General features: G+C 38.6%; 1 protein-coding gene across 1 annotated transcript in view; it reads right to left on the bottom strand.

The window, feature by feature from the left end:
- Nucleotides 1-7,413: 7,413 nt before the first annotated feature.
- LOC128592504 (translation initiation factor IF-2-like) overlaps nucleotides 7,414-22,753 on the bottom strand; it is a 425,303-nt gene continuing 409,963 nt past the window's right edge. Inside the window, exons 5-6 of the mRNA XM_053600449.1 lie at nucleotides 9,467-9,535; nucleotides 7,414-7,516 (exon numbers count right to left, since the gene is read on the bottom strand). Of these exons, the coding sequence (XP_053456424.1) occupies nucleotides 9,508-9,535 (28 nt within the window). The 3' untranslated portion in view covers nucleotides 7,414-7,516; nucleotides 9,467-9,507. The remainder of the gene's footprint in view (nucleotides 7,517-9,466; nucleotides 9,536-22,753) is intronic.

Here is a 22,753-nt window from a genome sequence, read left to right as displayed (position 1 = left end):
GTTGCATTTTTTATGCATGAACACATAATTAGAAACCTCCATAGGTGGAAAGCCTTGTATAATAATGCTACATTTTATCAGAATGGTGCTAACTTGGAAATTTTAGAATATTTTAGAGTGATGATCTATTAGCAATAATAGTTGTCACATCTTAGTTTTAATACAGAACTGTATGGAGAAGACAGAATGCCCTTAAAAATTAACGGGAATTACCTAGATTTTGTATATGTGATCCAAATTACTTCCAAGCATGTGCAAATAGCTCAACATTTAGATTTTGTGTATTACAGAATACTGGGGGTGGGAAAATGTGCACTGCATAAAACGTCAGGGATAATTACAGCTACTTTACATTTTCAAAGTGCTTTTCTGTTTTGCAAAGACATTCACATACAGTCCATCTTTGGATTCTCACATGAGCTTCTGTCCTATTTTAGAAATGGGACAATTCGGACCAGGAAGCCAAATGCTTCTCCTGAGAGTCTCCTCTAGTGACTGTTGCTCACAACTGAAGCTCACACCCTCCTGAGTCTGGGGACGTCATGCAGAGGTCTGCAATGGGGCATCCCCACAGGATAGCTGGGTGATGGAGAAAGTGGTCTTAATCTCGGTCACAACTTCATACTCTGTAAAGTGAGATAGTAGCTCTGGGTAACATCAGTCCCATAACTATAAAAACTCTACAAAATGGTCTATATTCCACTCTAATCAGGAGATAAAAAGCTGAAGTTGCACCTTAAGCAAAATATGTCTTTATGAGAGAAAAGAATCCCAACTTTTGTAAAAAAGCCCTTATCGCCTTAAGAAGGCTGACATCCCTGGGGATAGATCACTGCCTTGCTTTTATTTGCTTTTATTCCTTGCTCTTCCCCAGCCCCTCACCTCCTTCTCCTCCTTATTATTAATTTTTTATTTATTATTTTATTCATTTATTTTACTTATAAGATAGAGAAAGAAACTTGCCAATGTCTGGCAGTGTTTGGGGACATCATATTTTTACATTAGAGCAGTGTCATTTAAATTCGGTTACAATCTACTATGGTTATCGAAATAATTTAATAGGTTGTACTAGCATTTCAAAAAAATAGAATATAATAGAAAATATCAGAGGGCATTATAATAAAACATATTAAACAAACTTGGAAGAAATAAGTAACAAAGTTGGTCAGTGTATCTTCCAATAGCATCTGTGGGCATCATGGTCTGGCATCCACCCATTATCGGCCCAGCCAAGAATTATTTAGGGAAATTAACTTAGTGTGACACATTAATAATGAAGAGTCTCAGATTTAGTGAAATTACATATGACATTGTAGAGTTCTATGAAGTAGAAATGTAAATTATTTTTGTCTAGTAAAATTTAACACTAATATTATGGTTGTTTGTCCTTTAACACATTAATCAGTTTTGCATCAAACTTGGTAATTTTATCTTAACATTTCTTTATTAAGTTGTTTATAAATAATTGGCCCTCTCAAAAAACTTTATTTAAGCAGGCGTTGCAATCCTATTTGCAGACGACGCAATAGGCTTTAAACCAACCGAAATAAGGAAAGATAAGGATGGACACTTCATATTTGTTAAAGGTAATACTCAATATTACCTTTAATATTGAGGTATTAAATATGATGAGATTTCAATTATTAATATTTATGCACCCAACCAGAACACACCTCAATTTATAAGAGAAATTCTAACAGACATGAGCAACTTGATTTCCTCCAGTTTCACAGTAGTTGGAGATTTTAATACCCCTTTAGCAGTGCTGGATAGATCCTCCAAAAAGAAGCTAAGCAAAGAAATTTTAGATTTAAACTTAACCATTCAACATCTGGACTTAACAGACATCTACAGAACATTTCATCTCAACAAAACTGAATTCACATTCTCTCATCAGCCCCGGAAGATACTCCAAAATTGACCACATCCTAGGCCACAAATATAACCTCAGCAAATTTAAAAAAGTAGAAATTATTCCTTGCATCATCTCAGACCATCATGGAATAAAAGTTGAACTCAATAACAACAGGAACCTGCATACCCATACAAAAACATGGAAGCTAAACAACCTTATGCTGAAGGATAGATGGGTTATAGACAAGATTAAGAAGGAAATCACCAAATTTTTGGAACAAAACAACAATCAAGACACGAATTACCAGAACCTCTGGGATACTGCAAAGGCAGTTCTAAGAGGGAAATTTATAGCACTGCAAGCCTTCCTCAAGATAACGGAAAGAAATGAAGTTAATAACTTACTGGGACATCTCAAGCAACTGGAGAAGGAAGAATACTCCAACCCCAAATCCAACAGAAGAAAAGAAATAACCAAAATCAGAGCAGAATTAAATGAAATTGAAAACAAAAGAATTATACAACAGATCAATAAATCCAAAAGTTGGTTTTTGGAAAAGATCAATAAAATAGATAAACCTTTGGCCAACCTAACCAGGAAAAAAAGAGTAAAATCTCTAATTTCATCAATCAGAAATGGTAATGATGAAATAAGAACAGACCCCTCAGAAATTCAAAAAATCCTTAACGAATACTACAAGAAACTCTACTCTCAGAAATATGAAAATCTGAAAGAAATCAACCAATACCTGGAAGTATGCCACCTACCAAGACTTAGGCGGAATGAAGTGGAAATGTTGAACGGGCCTATATCAAGTTCTGAAATAGCATCAACTGTACAAAATCTCCCTAAAAAGAAAAGCCCAGGACCAGATGGCTTTACATCAGAATTCTACCAAACCTTTAAAGAAGAACTAGTACCTATATTACTGAACTGCTTCCAAGATATAGAAAAAGAATGAATATTACCCAACACATTCTATCAAGCAAACATCACCTTGATCCCCAAACCAGGGAAAGACCCAACAAGAAAAGAAAATTATAGACCAATATCACTAATGAATATTGATGCTTAAATACTCAGTAAGATCCTAACAAACAGAATCCAACAACACATCAAAAAAATTATACACCATGACCAAGTGCGATTTCTCCCAGAGTCTCAAGGCTGGTTCAACATACGTAAATCTATACATGTAATTCAGCACATAAACAAACTAAAAAATAAGGGCCATATGATTCTTTCAATTGATGCAGAAAAAGCTTTTGATAATATCCAGCATCCTTTATGATCAGAAAACTTAAGAAAATTGGTATAGAAGGGACATTTCTTAAACTAATAGAAGCCATCTACAGCAAACCCACAGCCAATATCATATTGAATGGAGTTAAACTGAAATAATTTCCACTTAGATCAGGAACCAGGCAAGGTTGCCCATTGTCTCCATTGCTCTTTAACATTGTAATGGAAGTTCTAGCCATTGCAATTAGGGAAGAAAAGGTGATCAAGGGTATCCACATAGGGTCAGAAGAGATCAAACTTTCACAGATGATATGATTGTGTATCTGGAAAACATTAGGGATTCTGCTACAAAACTTTTAGAAGTGATCAAGGAATACAGCAATGTCTCAGGCTACAAAATCAACACCCATAAATCTGTAGCCTTTATATATACCAACCATAAACAAGCCGAAAAAGTCAAGGACTCTATTCCCTTCATAGTGGTGCTAAAGAAGATGAAATATTTGGGAGTATACCTAACAAAGGATGTGAAAGATCTCTACAAAGAGAACTATGAAACTCTAAGAAAAGAAATAGCCGAAGATGTTAACAGATGGAAAAACATACCATGCTCATGGCTGGGAAGAATCAACATTGTTAAAATGTCTATACTTACCAAAGCAATATATAATTTTAATGAAATTCCTATTAAAGCTCCATTGTCATATTTTAAAGGTCTTGAAAAAATAATACTTCATTTTATATGGAATCAGAAAAAACCTCGAATAGCCAAAACATTACTCAGTAATAAAAACAAAGCAGGAGGAATCACGCTACCAGACCTGAGACTGTACTATAAATCGATAGTGATCAAAACAGCATGGTATTGGCACAAAAACAGAAAAGTAGATGTCTGGAACAGAATAGAGAACCAAAAGATGAATCCAGCTACTTACCATTATTTGATCTTTGACAAGCCAATTAAAAACATTCAGTGGGGAAAAGATTCCCTATTTAACAAATGGTGCTGGGTGAACTGGCTGGCAAACTGTAGAAGATTGAAACTAGACCCACACCTTTCACCATTAACTAAGATAGACTCTCACTGGATAAAAGATTTAAACTTGAGATGTGAAACTATAAAAATACTTGAAGAAAGTGCAGGGAAAACTCTTGAAGGAATCGGCCTGGGTGAATACTTTATGAGGAGGACTCCCCAGGCAATTGAAGCAGTATCAAAAATACACTACTGGGACCTGATCAAACTAAAAAGCTTCTGCACAGCCAAGAACACAGTAAGTAAAGCAAGCAGACAGCCCTCAGAATGGGAGAAAATATTTGCAGGTTATACCTCCGATAAAGGTCTCATAACCAGAATCCACAGGGAACTCAAACGTATTACCAAGTAAAGAACACGTGATCCCATCTCAGGGTGGGCAAGGGACTTGAAGAGAAACTTCTCTAAAGAAGACCGATGCACGATCTACAAACACATGAAAAAAAGCTCATCATCTTTAATCATCAGAGAAATGCAAACCAAAACTACTTTGAGATATCACCTAACCCCTGTAAGAGTAGCCCACATAACAAAATCCCAAAACCAGAGATGTTGGCATGGATGTGGAGAAAAGGGCACACTTCTACACTGCTGGTGGGAATGCACACTAATATGTTCCTTCTGGAAAGATGTTTGGAGAATACTTAGGGACCTAAAAATAGACCTGCCATTCGATCCTATAATTCCTTTACTAGGTTTATACCCAGAAGACCAAAAATCACAATATAACAAAGACATCTGTACCAGAATGTTTATTGCAGCCCAATTCATAATTGCTAAGTCATGGAAGAAGCCAAGTGCCCATCGACCCACGAATGGATTAGCAAATTGTGGTACATGTATACCATGGAATATTATGCAGCCTTAAAGAAAGATGGAGACTTTACCTCTTTCATGTTTACATGGATGGAGCTGGAACATATTCTTCTTAGCAAAGTATCTTAGGAATGGAAGAAAAAGTATCCAATGTATTCAGCCCTACTATGAAGCTAAATTCTAGCTTTCACATGAAGGCTATAACCCAACTATAGCACAAGACTATGAGGTAAGGGCCAAGGAAGGGGAAGGGAGGGGGGAGATTAGGGTGGAGAGAGAGTAATGGGTGGGGCCACACCTATGGTGCATCTTAGAATGGGTACAGGCGAAACTTACTAAATGCAGAATACAAATGTCTACATACAATAACTAAGAAAATGCCATGAAGGCTACATTGAACAGTTTGATGAGAATGTTTCAGATTGTATATGAAACCAGCACATTGTACCCCTTGATTGCACTAATGTACACAGCTATGATTTAATAATTAAAAAAAAAAAAACTTTTATTTTAAACAACAGAGTCTCATCTTGTCACTCAGGACAAACATAGTTCACTGCAATCTCAAACTTCTAAATTCAAGAGATCTTACCTTCACCTTCCAAGTTCTATGCCCAGTTAGTTTTTTTAAATTTTGTAGAGACAAACTCTTGCTATGTTGCCCTGGCCTCAAGCAATAATCCCACCTCAGCCTTCCAAAGTTCTAGAATTATGGGTGTGAACCACCGTGCCCAACTCAAACAACCTTTTTTTTTTTTTTAATTTCAAAGTATTACAGGGGTCCAGATGTTTTTGGCTACGTGATTGCCACTGTCATGCTTGAGTCAGGTTTATCAGAGTGCCCATCACCCAGACAGCCTTCCTTGTACCCGTCAGGCAGGCTGTCACCCACCATCTCCGTATCACGCCACCTGCCCAACCTCCACTGAGTTTCACCCCCTCTGTGTACATGTGTGTGCTCAGTGGCTAGCTGCACCTTAAAAGATAGTAGAAGTGGTATTTGTTTTCCCATTCCTCAGATAATTCTACTTAGGATAATGGTCTTCAGTTCCATCCAAATGGTTGAACAAGGCCTTAATTCACCCTTCGTCATGGCTGAGTGGTGCTCCATAGTATCACATTTTGTTAACATATTCATGAACTGAAGGGCACTTGGGTTGCAAGAACAAAGAACAAACAACCCCTTTAAAAAGTGGGCAAAAGCCAGGACAAAAGCTTTTCAAAAGATAGACAAACACATGAAAGAAATGCTTACCATCATGGAAACATAAATTAAAACCACAATGAGCTATCACCGTATCTGTGTTCGAATGGCTCAGGTGGTGCTGGTGTGGGTGCTGAGAGCAAGGAACACTTACCCACGGCTGGCGGGCTGCAATTCAGGACAACCACTAGGGAAGACAGTGTGGAAATTCCTTAAAGAATTACAAACAGACCTACCATTTGTTCCAGCAATCGCAGTACTGGGCATTTATCCAGTAGAAAAGTAGTTAAATACCTTTTAATGAATCTTACCATTCTATTGGATCCCTCATTAATAATTGAGTAAAATCTTTGATATGTGTTCAGTTTATTTTTACAGGGTGTATTAGTTGGGATATTCTAGAAAAACATGACCAGTGGTAGATATATCTCTCCTCCCTTAAGAGGAGATTTACAGTGGGATTGAGGGAGCCTGAGAAGTCCCACACTGTGACACCTGCTGGTCTCTGAGGGTCAGCAAAGCAGGGCTGTGAGTGGAGAGTGGGAGGAGGGGAGAGGCTCTCTCCCTGACCACCCAGGGCAGGTGAGGATGGACATTTTACCTCAGGGTGAGAGGGAGGGAGGGACAGAGCGAGGATGTACCCCTCCTCTGCCCATTTCTTCTGTCTTTTCCCTCAGAGGACTGGCTGACTGATGCCTGCCCATAGCAGTGAGAGCAGTGATATTTTGAAAGCTACTGAGAAGTCTACTGATTCAAAGGCTAATATTTTCCAGAAACACCCTCACAGATATGCCCAGACACCCTTTACCACCGCTTGGACACTCCTTAACCATGTCAAGTCGAAACATAAGACAACATCACCTGTAAGAATCATACTTTTAATCTTGTTTTTAACAATATTATGTAATAAGGTTAAGTATTGTGTTATAAAATATTTTATATGTAAGTATATACTTATATTTATATATTGCATTATAAATCTTGATAATACATTACATAAAAGAAGTCACACTATAAACTGCATTTCTTATTTTATATCCTGTTCGAAAGACTTTGAAAGTCACTGAATTAGAAAATGTGTCCAGTCACCTCTTGGAACCCCCTCTTTTTCCTCCAACTCAAATGATCCTGCTTTATAGCTTCTCTTTATTTTTACACTTCAAATAACCAATATTTCTTCATGTTTCTCTAAGAATTACCTGCAAGGAGTCTAAATCCTAGGAGTAATTTTGAAACTACCCAGAGTGTCAGACAGCTGATAGCAAATCTCATCCTGGGGTGGATGGTCCCCTGGAGTGTGAATTGGTGCTGGGCTGCAGCGGAGACTGTCAATTGCTGAAAGGAAGCTGGGCTCCATAGCCATCTGATTCGCAGGGAGATACCAGGAAAATGTCAGAAAAAGGGTATAAGCACGGAGATTACAAACCCAAAATAAACACACTGCTGGCACCAGGCATTTATAGACTTAGCACAAAATATCGTGTGGCATTTTACAATAACAGCAAGATAACTACATGGGGATCCAATTCATAAATAACTGGAATCTCAGTAATAAGGACAGAGGATCCAGGACACAGCCAGGCCGCATTCCAGCCACAGCAAGAGGCCTGGCTCGCAATTTCCTCATTCAGACTTGGTTTCCATCTGCCCCTTGGCATCATTTTAACTTTGGCATCTACATAAAGCCTGTGTGTGTGTAACTTCCCCGCTGGGAACCACTTTCTGTTTTTTGATTCTCCACCAAAACAAAGGGGATGCAAATATTGGCAAATGTTTGGTCAGAAACTGTGTGGGTTTTTCAATAATTTATTTTGAGAATCTGCAATAATAGAAATTACATTGTTCTTCTAAGGAAGAAAGAAAAAAAATGTAGTGAATTCCGACTGGCTTGTATAGACACTGTGTCCAAGGTGGATGCCTTAGAATTTGCTCTGATCTGAAGTATAAAACATTGGTTTTGGGTGCAGTTATCTAACATTTCCATCAAGGTCTGTGGCTCGAGAAGTCCTATTCATGTCTTGTCACACAGTGACAAAGGATGCCTGTACCTGCAATAGCAGATTCCAAACCTGAAAATTTGGTACACTACGCAGACATCATTTGCAAAATTTTTCAGTGGCACAAATCACTCATGTCATCAGAAAAAATAAATGCCCCCGCTGTCAAAGAAGAAAGTTTGATTTATTTAATAACAACCACTCTGATATGGGAAGTGTGTTCCTATTAGTACATAGTCCTGCACACAGCATTCAGCCCAATGTGTGATCTGTTTTACCACTGGCTGTTGCATGACATTTGTTTTTTTTTTTTTTTTTTTTTTGCAGTTTTTGGTTGGGGCCAGGTTTGAATCTGCCACCTCCAGTTTATGGGGCTGGCGCCTTACTCCTTTCAGCCATAGGCACTGCCCTATTACATGACTTTTTGTCATTCAAGTCAACCTCCTCCCTTCAGTTTCCTCAATTTACAAATGAGACAAACAGCACAAAATTCCATAATAAAGTAAACAATAATGAAAAGTAAGTTAAATAATATGGCCATGTATTATAAAGATTATACTATGATAAAAAGGAACATTGTACCTTAAAAATCATCAGAATTCAATGCTTTAATTAATATTTTTATGATTTATAATATTAAATATTAATCTTCAAGATTTTAAGAGACGTTCACAGAAACGTGATTAGCAGAATATGAACTAAAAATAAAATTGTAGGCCACCTGCTAGCTAAATAGACACTTCTCAGCCAAGAGGATCCCAGACACACCTTGAAATAGAATCCCCAGCCCTCATGGGATGGGAAAAATAAAGCACAATTCCACGATATGATGTCAATTCTTGAACACTCACGACTCCCCCTACAGCTTGGTGAACGTGTGTATTTGAGAAGCCTGCTCAGCCTATGATCCTGTCCCCTTTGTCTCTTCTTTTTTTTTTTTGCAGTTTTTGGTGGGGGTTGGGTTTGAACCTGCCACCTCTGGCATATGGGGCCGGCGCCCTACTCCTTTGAGCCACAGGTGCCGCCCCCACTTTTTCTCTTCTTTGAAGCACATGTGTCAGGCTTCCAGTTCAAGCATGGCTTCCCAACCTGTCAGACTGACCACCCAGTAAGTAGCTATCATTTATGAGAAAGAAAGCTCTCCTTTTCTGAACTATAAACCTCATTTTTTTTTTTTAGTTAACAATAACAATAAAAAATTTTAGTAAAGTTCTTGATCTCTCAAGATTCATTAAAAAATGGACTGCTATTTAGGAGTTAAAATCTCAAAGTTAGATTTAATAAAATTTACATGTAATCAAGTCAAAACACCCTACCTATGATTCCCCAAATCAGACATTCTTCAAGGACAGGGCTGTTAAATCCAGTGGCAGAATGGAGTCTCCCTGAATGCTGGAAGTTTTTGTATTTTTCATAGGTCAGAAAACATAGGATTACATGAGATGGCTGAAGGACATTGGTGTGCACAAAATTTAACACAATATTTCTCATAAAAATCACACATTATATCTAATTTATTACCTAATGGCTTGGAGAAGCGACATGGACAATTAGCACTCCAAAAGGCCACTCCTTAACTGTGAAAACAGCCAACACGGCAGGATTAATGCTCTCGGGTGGCAAGCAATGGCTTGGAACTTTATAACCTTCAGAGACAACCGATTTTCTACTTCTCTGAAGACAGAGTTTCCATTAAGTCAACAAAGCATGACTCCTACAGATGCCCTACAACCACGCTTTGATCTGATGTCTATAGCCACATACTGATTTATGAATGTGGAATGTTTTAACATAAAACTGAGGATATTCCATAGTGCCTGAAATATAAGGAATTTGGCAGCATAGCTCAGTTCCTGGCTCCGAGGTTTGCCGTGAATTAATGAGTTTCTGGTACAGTGAATAACCTCACTCTACCAACTTTAAAATGAGCAGCACCCCCCTGGGATGGCACCTCAAAGGCCAAAAAACCCCCCAAAAACAAAAAGAACTTTACATTAGTAGTTTCATACAGTTGACTTTAAAGTGCTAAGAAAAGAAGATCTGTAATAAAATCTTTAAGAAATTAATGTTGCAAATATTCCTATGAAAATGACAGTGCTTTTAAAAAATAATTTTAACATCTTTGGCCCTTGAAAACAAATCAACACATCACTGACATACATTAGTATATAAATTATTAATATTAATCATGAGTATTAACATTACTATAATATTAATCATAATTATATCAAAATATAATTAATATTATATTATAGTTAGAATATTAATAGTATTAGTAATGAAAAGCAGGTTTTGTTTCTTAAAGCAGACCAGACAGATCTCTCTTAAAAAATATTTTTAAATCATTGTTCTTCGTACAGATAAACATCAAAACTAATTTCATTTCTTTAAATGTATCCCATAATAATAATTACATAATTTCTTATACAGGACTTCAAAGGAGTGAGTACTACAGGCTTATCTATTTTACATATGTGAAAAGGAAAAATTCCATAAGGTCCTGCAGGCTTCCTTAAGGACATTTAGCTTACAAATACCAGAACCAGCATTCCTGTTCAAACTTTACTCAAAAATGAATAAGCTTTCATTTAGAAAAGACTTCTGTCTATAGTACTCTGAATTACTGAAGTCGCACTATACTTAATTTTTATATTTCCGAATACATGGTGATGTATAGCTATATTTTACCTTCCCTTAAAGGCAGGATATGCATGTTTCCATGGCAGAAATATTTGAAAATACCACACCAAGCCCCAATACGGCAAAGAGTTACTACAAATATATGAGAATCTGTCAGTGGCCAGATGTGCCCAAAGGAAAGCCTTAATTTAATGATACTAAGTTTATTCTAGTTTATTTCTCTCTGAAGGTGAGAGAAAGGTCTCTGTTGTTTCATCACTCCTCTTCTACGATAACCAGAAAGGATATCAATTATTTTTGCTAGACAGGCTGTCACTGCCCCTGGTAAGTAAATACGTTTTCAGAAGGTTTCATCTGAAAGGAAGTAAAATATATGTCACTTTCCTAATCAACTGTCAAGCACATCTTTTATTCTAACATGTTTTCAGAGAGGAAGACAGAATTGCCACTGTGGAAAACTGATAGAAACTTTGGGTGTTTTCTGAAAAAATTACTCAAGATAATATAGTCTTCAAACATGTGGCAATTTAGACAAAGGATCTTTTGTCTCCCAAAAAAGAAAGAAGGGAAATGAAAAGACTTCAGGAAAGTGCATAATTGTACCCTGAGATGTGGTAAATTTTTTATCATTAAGCATCTGTGATGTTGTGATAAATAAGACCAAGAGGTCTTAAAAAGGGGCTCGCATCTAGTTGACAACTACGTCCATTGCTCAGTCCAGGTCTGAGCAAGGCTTCATCAGAAAAGGCAGGCTGGACTCAGACCACTGCGGGGCTCTCGTGCCCAGCTAAGTCGAAGACAGACAGAAACACACGGTCTGCTCTGTGTCTCTTGATCTGCCCTGAATTTTTTTGCTCTGTATGTGTGTGTTTAAGAATAAAATGTAAATGTGTGTCTAAAAGAACACAGGAACCCAGAGACCACCAAGGAAACAGTAAACATAGAAACCCAGGGAGATGCTGCCTTTGATGGTGTCCCCAGACAGAGAGTCAAATGGGAGCAGACAAGAGAAACGGAGCTAACAAAGCGTGTTTCAGGGCCCTACCACGATGGGTGCCTCCTTATATATTTAATGGAAAGAGTTCTGAGCACCATTCTGTCAATTTAACACACAAAATGGGAAGCGTATGCAAGGAAGACAGGAAGAAAAAGGTAAATAGGAAGTTACAAGCAATTCTGCCATCATCTGGCTCCCATTCGTGTTTTGTTTGCCTGTCAAACAAGACTTAAAGATCACTGTGATCTTGGTTTCTTTCCATTAGTGCTGTAACTTGAACTATTTTAATAAGAGAGGAATCTGCATGCAGTTAGCTCAATGCTGGTGAAACGATGGAACGTTCGTGCCCTCTCTGGTGTGAGCCCTAGACGAGCCGATAACCAGCTAGACGCTAATCCTCTTGGGAAAGTGGGCTTAGGACAATGCAATTATATTAGTTTGACATATTTATTTCTAAAACCAGAAATATAACTTTTTTCTTTGCAACGTCAGGTTGGTTTCTCTGGATTTACACAGTTTAATCATTTATTCTGTTCTCTTCTTGACAGTCACAGCTGTCAAGAAATACTCTTAAATTGTCAAACTTGAAATCTCTAGATTAATGAAAAATGGAAACTATACTTTTTAATAAAAAGAAAAATCATTCATATGAGGGTATGTTGTCAATATATTGAAAGGTCATTATATTCTTAGTGGAATTCAACAGAAAAGGACAATTCTAAGATATCTGACAAGTAGGCTAAAAACATTTTTAAAAAGTTCAAACTCGAGCAGCTTCCGGCCGGGACCTGGGAGGCAGGTAGGCGACAGGCCGGCTCTGCGGCTCCGCCACGCAGGAAACGCAAGCAAAGAAAGGATCAAGGCCTCTGGATGTAGGTATGTCTTCATTCATTCAGGCTGCCATAACAAAACGCCACAAGCTGGGCAGCTTAGAAATAACAGACATTGGGGGCGGAGCAAGATGGCAGCCGAGTAACAGCTTCCTTGCATCTGGGCACCGTGAGTCTGGGGAGATAGGACTCCAGGCGTCTCTGGCTGGTGGGAACTGCCTATCATCACTCCTATGAGGATACAGGGAGTCAGCGAGAGACTTCTGGACCCCAAGAGGAGGACTAAAACAGTGGAAAACCGGCAAGTGGTCGCGTGTGTTCAACCCGTCTAAACCCGCCCACAACTGTAAGTTCAGTAGCAGCGAGACTGCAAACCAGAAAGGCCTTACCTGTGAACTGTTTTGATGTCCTTGGACTTGGCACTGAGTTGAACTGCCTTGGGGAAGGCCTGAGTGGGAGTGCGGAGAACTTTGGCCGTTGTCTAGGGCCCCAGTCTGAGCCGCTGAGCCAGACGGAGCTAATAGTGTTTGGCGGTGGGTCACACGGATCCATTGTCAGTGATCTGCCCCGGCAAGCTCCGCCCTCAGGGTCGCAGAGCTAGAAACGGGTGGGAGCTGGTAACCCAGCAACCAAGTAGCCTAAGGGTGGGGTCTGAGCCGCCTTGCAGCCCTAACCCTCAGGGGCAGAGTGAGACCGGTTTTGGCACACTGAGTAAGTGGATAGCCACTTCAGCAGTGATTCCAGCAAGAAAGCTGGGAAAGCTTCTGCTCAGCAAGTTTACAAGTTCAAAGTGCCTTTTAAGTGGGCTGAAGAGAGATTTAGGGTGTCTACCTGCTGGGGTTTGAGAAATCAGCAGCCTCCAGTCGTATCAGAACTGTGACTAACATCTCATACCCCAAAAGACCACGTGTTGCCCAGACAATATTCAACAACATATACAAACTGCTTTGTTTTTGGTTGTGTATTTTTTTTTTTCTTTTTTTTTTGTTTGGTTGGGTTTTTTTGTTTGTTTATTTTGACGTTGTTGATGTTCTTTTGTTTCTTAATTTCAATCTTTTCCATACAGATCCCTTTTCCTTTCTCAATTTTTCTAGTTTAATTATAATTTCCCATTGCTGCCTTTTTTAATAACTACAACTTCATTTTTGCTAGTGTTTCTACCGCTATCACTTGGTTTTTCACCCAATTTTATCGCCATAAAGTTTTCTGTTTGCTTGTTTTGGTTTGATTTATAGCATTTTTGTCTTTCCTCTCTACTTGGTGGAGGTGGGGTACTGTGTCTGACCAGGTTAGCAAAGAGCTGCTGACCTCAAGGGAACCACCCAACTGGGCACCCAACCCCCAGAAGGTGGGGTTTTTTAAGGTTGTGTCAAAGTACCCTACTGTACACCTATATTGCCCTGTCTCCCTCTTTCTGTGCCTCTCTTCTTTTTGTCAATATTCCTTATCCCTACCCCCTCTCCTTTCTCTATCTTTCTTTTTTTTCTTATCACTCGGTCCTCCTTTCTTTCATCCCTTTTTTGCTCTTCAACCTTCTCACCTTTCTGGTCCTGTAACCCTTAGTCCACAGGCACAAGAACTTAAAGAGCAAGAGGAAGTGAAAGGAAAATTAGGGCAAGGAAACAGATAAAAGAAATCACTCATGAGGAAGAATCAGCAGAAAACTCCAGGCAACATGAAGAACCAGTCCAGAACAACCCCGCCAAGGGACCATGAGGTAGCTACTGCAGAGGATTCCACCTATACAGAAATGTTAGGAATGACAGAAAGGGAATTTAGAATACACATGTTGAAAACAATGAAAGAAATGATGGAAACAATGAAGGAAACTGCTAGTAAAGTGGAAATTAACCAAAAGGAAATCCAAAAACAGAATCAAATCAGAGATGAACGATATGAAGAATATAAAAAGGATATAGCAGAGCTGAAGGAAATGAAACAGTCAATCAGGGAACTTAAAGATGCAATGGAAAGTATCAGCAACAGGTTAGACCATGCAGAAGAAAGAATTTCAGAGGTAGAAGACAAAGTTTTTGAGATAACTCAGATAGTAAAAGAGGCAGAAAAGAAGAGAGAGAAAGCAGAACGTTCACTGTCAGAATTATGGGACTTTATGAAACGTTCCAACATACGAGTTATAGGAATTCCAGAAGGGGAAGAAGAATGCCCCAGAGGAATGGAAGCCATACTAGAGAATATTATAAAAGAAAATTTCCCAAACATCACCAAAGATTCTGACACACTGCTTTCAGAGGGCTATCGGACCCCAGGTCGCCTCAACTCTAACCGAGCTTCTCCAAGACACATTGTGATGAACCTGTCCAAAGTCAAGACAAAAGAAAAGATTCTGCAAGCTGCCAGGAGTAAGCGCCAGTTGACCTACAGGGGCAAATCCATCAGAGTGACCTCAGACTTCTCTAATGAAACTTTCCAAGCAAGAAGACAATGGTCATCTACCTTTAATCTACTTAAACAGAACAATTTTCAGCCCAGAATTCTGTACCCTGCTAAGCTAAGCTTCAAAATTGATGGAGAAATCAAATCATTTACGGATATACAAACATTGAGGAAATTCACCACAACAAGACCAGCTCTACAGGGAATACTTCAACCTGTTCTGCACACTGACCACCACAATGGATCAGCAGCAAAGTAAGAACTCAGAAATCAAAGGACAGAACCTAACCTCCACACTGATGCAAAAGATAAAACTAAGCAATGGACTCTCACCAAATAAGACGAATAGAATACTACCACACTTATCAATTATCTCCATAAATGTTAATGGCTTGAATTCCCCACTGAAGAGACATAGATTGGCTGACTGGATTAAAAAACACAAGCCATCCATTTGCTGTCTGCAAGAAACACACCTGGCTTCAAAAGACAAATTAAAGCTCCGAGTCAAGGGTTGGAAGACAATTTTTCAGGCAAATGGAATTCAGAAGAAAAGAGGAGTTGCAATCTTATTTTCAGATACATGTGGATTTAAAGCAACTAAAGTCAAAAAAGACAAAGATGGTCACTTTATATTGGTCAAGGGAAAACTACAACAAGAAGACATTTCAATTCTAAATATCTATGCACCAAATTTAAATGCTCCCAGATTCTTGAAACAGACCTTACTCAGTCTGAGCGATATGATATCTGATAATACCATCATAACAGGGGACTTTAACACACCTCTTACAGAGCTGGACAGATCCTCTAAACAGAAATTAAACAAAGATATAAGAGATTTAAATGAGACCCTAGAACAATTATGCTTGATAGACGCATATAGAACACTCCACCCCAAAGATAAAGAATATACATTCTTCTCATCACCCCATGGAACATTCTCCAAAATTGATCATATCCTGGGACACAAAACAAATATCAACAGAATCAAAAGAATTGAAATTTTACCTTGTATCTTTTCAGACCATAAGGCACTAAAGGTGGAACTCAACTCTAACAAAAATGCTCGACCCCATCCAAAGGCATGGAAATTAAACAATCTTCTGTTGAATAACAGATGGGTGCAGGAAGAAATCAAACAGGAAATCACTAACTTCCTTAAGCATAACAACAATGAAGACACAAGCTACCAAAACCTGTGGGATACTGCAAAAGCAGTTTTGAGAGGAAAATTCATCGCTTTAGATGCCTACATTCGAAAAACAGACAGAGAGCACATCAACAATCTCACAAGAGACCTTATGGAATTGGAAAAAGAAGAACAATCTAAGCCTAAACTCAGTAGAAGAAAAGAAATCTCCAAAATCAAATCAGAGATCAATGAAATTGAAAACAAAAGAATCATTCAGAATATTAATGAAACAAGGAGTTGGTTTTTTGAAAAAATAAATAAAATAGATAAACCATTGGCCAGACTAACTAGAAATAGAAAAGTAAAATCTCTAGTAACCTCAATCAGAAATGATAAAGGGGAAATAACAACTGATCCCACAGAGATACAAGAGATCATCTCTGAATACTACCAGAAACTGTATGCCCAGAAATTTGACAATGTGAAGGAAATGGATCAATATTTGGAATCACACCCTCTCTCTAGACTTGGCCAGGAAGAAATAGAGCTCCTCAACAGACCAATTTCAAGCACTGAGATCAAAGAAACAATAAAAAAGCTTCCAACTAAAAAATGCCCTGGTCCAGATGGCTTCACTCCAGAATTCTATCAAACCTTCAAGGAAGAGCTTATTCCTGTACTGCAGAAATTATTCCAAAAAATTGAGGAAGAAGGAATCTTCCCCAACACATTCTATGAAGCAAACATCACCCTGATACCAAAACCAGGAAAAGACCCAAACAAAAAGGAGAATTTCAGACCAATCTCACTCATGAATATAGATGGAAAAATTCTCAACAAAATCCTAGCCAATAGATTACAGCTTATCATCAAAAAAGTCATTCATCATGATCAAGCAGGCTTCATCCCAGGGATGCAAGGCTGGTTCAACATACGCAAGTCCATAAACGTTATCCACCATATTAACAGAGGCAAAAATAAAGATCACATGATCCTCTCAATAGATGCAGAAAAAGCATTTGATAAAATCCAGCATCCTTTTCTAATTAGAACACTGAAGAGTATAGGCATAGGTGGCACATTTCTAAAACTGATTGAAGCCATCTATGACAAACCCACAGCCAATATTTTACTGAATGGAGTAAAACTGAAAGCTTTTCCTCTTAGAACTGGAACCAGACAAGGTTGTCCTCTGTCACCTTTACTATTCAACATAGTGCTGGAAGTTCTAGCCAATACAATTAGGCAAGACAAGGAAATAAAGGGAATCCAAATGGGAGCAGAGGAGGTCAAACTCTCCCTCTTTGCTGACGACATGATCTTATACTTAGAGAACCCCAAAGACTCAACCACAAGACTCCTAGAAGTCATCAAAAAATACAGTAATGTTTCAGGATATAAAATCAATGTCCACAAGTCAGTAGCCTTTGTATACACCAATAACAGTCAAGAGGAGAAGCTAATTAAGGACACAACTCCCTTCACCATAGTTTCAAAGAAAATGAAATACCTAGGAATATACCTAACGAAGGAGGGGAAGGACCTCTATAAAGAAAACTATGAACTCCTCAGAAAGGAAATAGCAGAGGATATTAACAAATGGAAGAACATACCATGCTCATGGATGGGAAGAATCAACATTGTTAAAATGTCTATACTTCCCAAAGCAATCTACCTATTCAATGCCATTCCTATCAAAGTACCTACATCGTACTTTCAAGATTTGGAAAAAATGATTCTGCGTTTTGTATGGAACCGGAAAAAACCCCGTATAGCTAAGGCAGTTCTTAGTAACAAAAATAAAGCTGGGGGCATCAGCATACCAGATTTTAGTCTGTACTATAAAGCCATAGTGCTCAAGACAGCATGGTACTGGCACAAAAACAGAGACATAGACACTTGGAATCGAATTGAACACCAAGAAATGAAACTAACATCTTACAACCACCTAATCTTCGATAAACCAAACAAGAACTTACCTTGGGGGAAAGACTCCCTATTCAATAAATGGTGTTGGGAGAATTGGATGTCTGCGTGTAAAAGACTGAAACTGGACCCACACCTTTCCCCACTCACAAAAATTGACTCAAGATGGATAAAGGACTTAAATTTAAGGCACGAAACAATAAAAATCCTCAAAGAAAGCATAGGAAAAACACTGGAAGATATTGGCCTGGGGGAAGACTTCATGAAGAAGACTGCCATGGCAATTGCAACAACAACAAAAATAAACAAATGGGACTTCATTAAACTGAAAAGCTTCTGTACAGCTAAGGTGACGATAACCAAAGCAAAGAGACAACCCACACAATGGGAAAGGATATTTGCATATTTTCAATCAGACAAAAGCTTGATAACCAGGATCTATAGAGAACTCAAATTAATCCACACGAAAAAAGCCAACAATCCCTTATATCAATGGGCAAGTGACATGAATAGAACTTTCTCTAAAGACGACAGACGAATGGCTAACAAACACATGAAAAAATGTTCATCATCTCTATATATTAGAGAAATGCAAATCAAAACATCCCTGAGATATCATCTAACCCCAGTGAGAATGGCCCACATCACAAAATCTCAAAACTGCAGATGCTGGCGTGGATGTGGAGAGAAGGGAACACTTTTACACTGCTGGTGGGACTGCAAACTAGTACAACCTTTCTGGAAGGAAGTATGGAGAAACCTCAAAGCACTCAACCTAGACCTCCCATTTGATCCTGCAATCCCATTACTGGGCATCTACCCAGAAGGAAAAAAATCCTTTTATCATAAGGACACTTGTACTAGACTGTTTAGTGCAGCTCAATTTACAATCGCCAAAATGTGGAAACAGCCTAAATGCCCACCAACCCAGGAATGGATTAACAAGCTGTGGTATATGTATACCATGGAATACTATTCAGCCATTAAAAAAAATGGAGACTTTACATCCTTCGTATTAACCTGGATGGAAGTGGAAGACATTATTCTTAGTAAAGCATCACAAGAATGGAGAAGCATGAATCCTATGTACTCAATCTTGATATGAGGACAATTAATGACAATTAAGGTTATGGGGGGGGAAGCAGAAAGAGAGAGGGAGGGAGGGGGGTGGGGCCTTAGTGTGTGTCACACTTTATGGGGGCAAGACATGATTGCAAGAGGGACTTTACCTAACAATTGCAATCAGTGTAACTGGCTTATTGTACCCTCAATGAATCCCCAACAATAAAAAAAAAAGAAAAAAAAAAAAAAAAAAAAAAAAAAAGTTCAAACTCAGCCGGGCATTGTGGCAGGCACCTGCAGTCCCAGCTACTCGGGAGGCTGAGGCAAGAGAATCACCTAAGCCCAAGAGCTGGAGGTTGCTGTGAGCTGCGGTTCCACGGCACTCTACCGAGGGTGACAAAGTGAGACTCTGTCTCAAAAAAAAAAAAAAAAGTACAAACTCTTTCAGTGGTCCAAAGAGCTAAAAACTACACTATACACTCATATATATAACTTATTTAATGCATTAAGCTCATAACAGAAATTAAAAGAGTAATTAGAATAAAAAACTTTAATAAATAAAACTTGTAGTAATACTAATGAGAATTTTGTTTTATTTTTTTTTTTGAGACCGAGTCTCACTCTGTCGCCCAGGCTAGAGTGCATCACAGCTCACACAAACCTCAGCACTAGGGCTCATGAGATCCTCTTGCCTAAGCCTCCCAAGTAGTTGAAACTACAGGTACCTGCCTAAGTTTTTATATTTTTAGTAGAGACAGGGGTCCCTCTCTTGCTCAGGGTGGTCCCAAACTGCTGGGCTCCGTGGATCCACCCAGCTTGGTCTCCCAGTTTGTTAAGATTATAGGTGTGAGCCACCACACCTCGCTAGAATTCCTTTTTTTTTTTTAAAGACTATCTTTGTTAACATTTTACTCAGTTTGTCTTATTAACTGACTATAGAAATCAAATAAGGATTAAATAAGAAGGAAGGACTGACAATCCTATTGTAGAATTTTTAAAAAGTTGTATTGCTATATTCAGGAAGCCATGGACAACAGTTAATTGTCCCCCATAGCACATCCACCCCCGGTGTCACTCACGCGTGGGACGTAGATAGTCAGTGGTGCTCTGATTTCACATTTCCAATTATATCAGGCTGCTGACAGCTCTGGAGACTTCTGATCGCACAGTTCTTCTGTGAAGACAACCATGCCTTATACTCTAGCCTACTGGCTGAGCATGAAACACAGCAAGCACTAAGAGAAAGTGACACCCAGCAGATTCTGTCACTAACCTTGCCCAAAGTGAACAAATACCTTTTTATTATATTTTAATTAGCATGTTCAGTTGGAAAGCTAGTTTTGAGTTTCATTAGCATTTTCAAAGCTTACATCAAGTCGCACTAATGGCAAATTGATGACTCTGTGTAATGGAGACGGCCTATAATTATATTTTAATCAGTAAATAACATTTAACAGCATTTTCTACCCCAGTAAACGACCTTCAGTTGGCTGAGGAAGTCTTCACTGACAAGCTCGCGGAAAGAGAGCACTTAGCAACAGCAAATCAAAGGCAGGCCGTGGATGAAGATGTTAGACGTACACATCACGCCCGCTGCCACTCCGAGGGCTTGTTAAAAATCGATTCATTCTAGTGATCAAAGCTGAGAAATCGTTCCTCAGCCTGCTTCATATCAATAGATAGTTTTGTGCACTGAATCATATACACAAAAATAAGGTGCAGCAGAAGTAGAAAGCATTAGGAGTTGGCTTTCAAAACAATATTGAAAATGGATTTCTGTCCAATGATAAAGGATGGGCTTAAATAGAACACGGCACCAAATAGAAGGGCCGAGCCTTGTAGCATAATAAAAACAATCAATGAAATTTTTTTCTAAGTTTCAATGTGTAGAAAGCAAGGAGGGGGCTCCGATTTTTCAGAATGAGGATGTGACATAAACCTTGATAGAGGTTTCTTTTTCAAATATCTTATCAAGGAATATTTTGCTTCTGATCTCTGAGGATATTTTATGTGCAACTGTGTAAGGTATATTTACACATATTTATATATTTAATATGAATAAATTAGCTAGTTTGTGGCTGATATGTGTCTTTTCTTTTACTCAAATGAAACAAGGTTCAATTTGTCAGAACCGCCTAGACATAGCCAGAGAATAAGCAGACAAATTACCCTTCACAGGGAAGGGAGCAGAAATATATCAGGAGTCCAAGTCGGCCATCTTCCTTCTATATGGTAAAAAAAAAAAAAAAAAAAGTATCTTACACCGTTGTGTAGAAAATATTCCCTAGTTATTACTGTAAAATTTTCAACTAAAATTGAACCACACAGAACTATTCCAGCAAGAATTGAGCAATCAGTCATAATTACAGCCAAAATAAATGAATTAGAAAATAGCTGATTTAAAGAGGTCATACACAGCGTAAGCTTTAATTTGAAATTAATAATGGCCTGACTCATTCCTGTAAACAATTTCTTATTAGAATTGAATAAAGATACTGCCTGGAAGTAAATGTTTTTTTGTTTGTTTGTTTTGTTTTGTTTTTTTAATTTTAGGGCTTTATCCTCCTAATAATTGGAAAGAAGTTGAAGAAGACAAGAGACATGGTTATGGTCCTCTGTGGTCCCTTTCTAATTATATTATAAAGAAAATTGTTCATGTTGATGATAGTCTAAGGAGAGACAGAGAAATCCCAAGGTTAGTAAACTGGTACGCTTCACACGGTTATCTTTTCTTCCCAGGAGATCCTGTCTACAGATAGGTGCATTGTACAGTCTCCATTATTTCAAAGCCTAAATAAGCAGTTATTATCTCTTTGGGACTTCTTCAGGAGTCTGCCCTTTGGAAAACACACGTTCCCCTCTAAACAAAGGAGCACTGGGGTCCACTGAACCCTGGAAGGCCTCTTTACATTAGCGTCGTCCCGAAACAGAACACTGCCCAGGCCTCGGGCTTTTAGAGTAAGCACATAATTATGTTTCACTGCTTATCCTTTATTGTCTGTCCCAAAGGGAAATAAATCCTAGCCATAATCTACTCTCCTTCTGAAGCTCTCCATCACACGCCCCTTATGATTAGATGCACAACATTTGACTCTTAGAATTATGTGTCTCATATTAATGCTGGGTTGGATGTGTCCCAGAAACCATAGTTTTGTAACAACAGAAGTTAGACTTAGCATGACCAGCTCCATTTGCTGCTTTAATATCCTTTGGATCAAAAGATTCTGCTTATCTCTGCACCTGGTCTACCTAATTAGGAAGAATTTATTTTGTAGTCCAATTCTAAAAAAAAGAGGATAATCATCCCTTTCCCAAAACACACACCTGGAGAGATAAGGAAAGTAAGCACACATGTGACAACAAATCTGTTAGAGACTTATGGAAACATCATGACCCAACCTACATCATCCAAAGTCAACTGGCCAACAGCAAAGAAGTTTCACAATCCCCTGGAGCCCTCCCTGCTGCCCAGTGCTGCCCAGCCATTAGCCATATCTTACAAATCCCCTATTCCTCCTCCCCTTAATGTAAAAAGAGCCCGAAGGTCACACTAGCTGAAGAGTGTTCTGTCGGACACTCTGCTGCCACCTGCTCAGTGTCCTGGCTTTCTGAGTCT

Source organism: Nycticebus coucang, chromosome 8 (assembly GCF_027406575.1).
Source record: "Nycticebus coucang isolate mNycCou1 chromosome 8, mNycCou1.pri, whole genome shotgun sequence".
Taxonomy (NCBI): Eukaryota; Metazoa; Chordata; class Mammalia; order Primates; family Lorisidae; genus Nycticebus; species Nycticebus coucang.
This window is presented reverse-complemented; position numbering and strand designations above follow the sequence as displayed.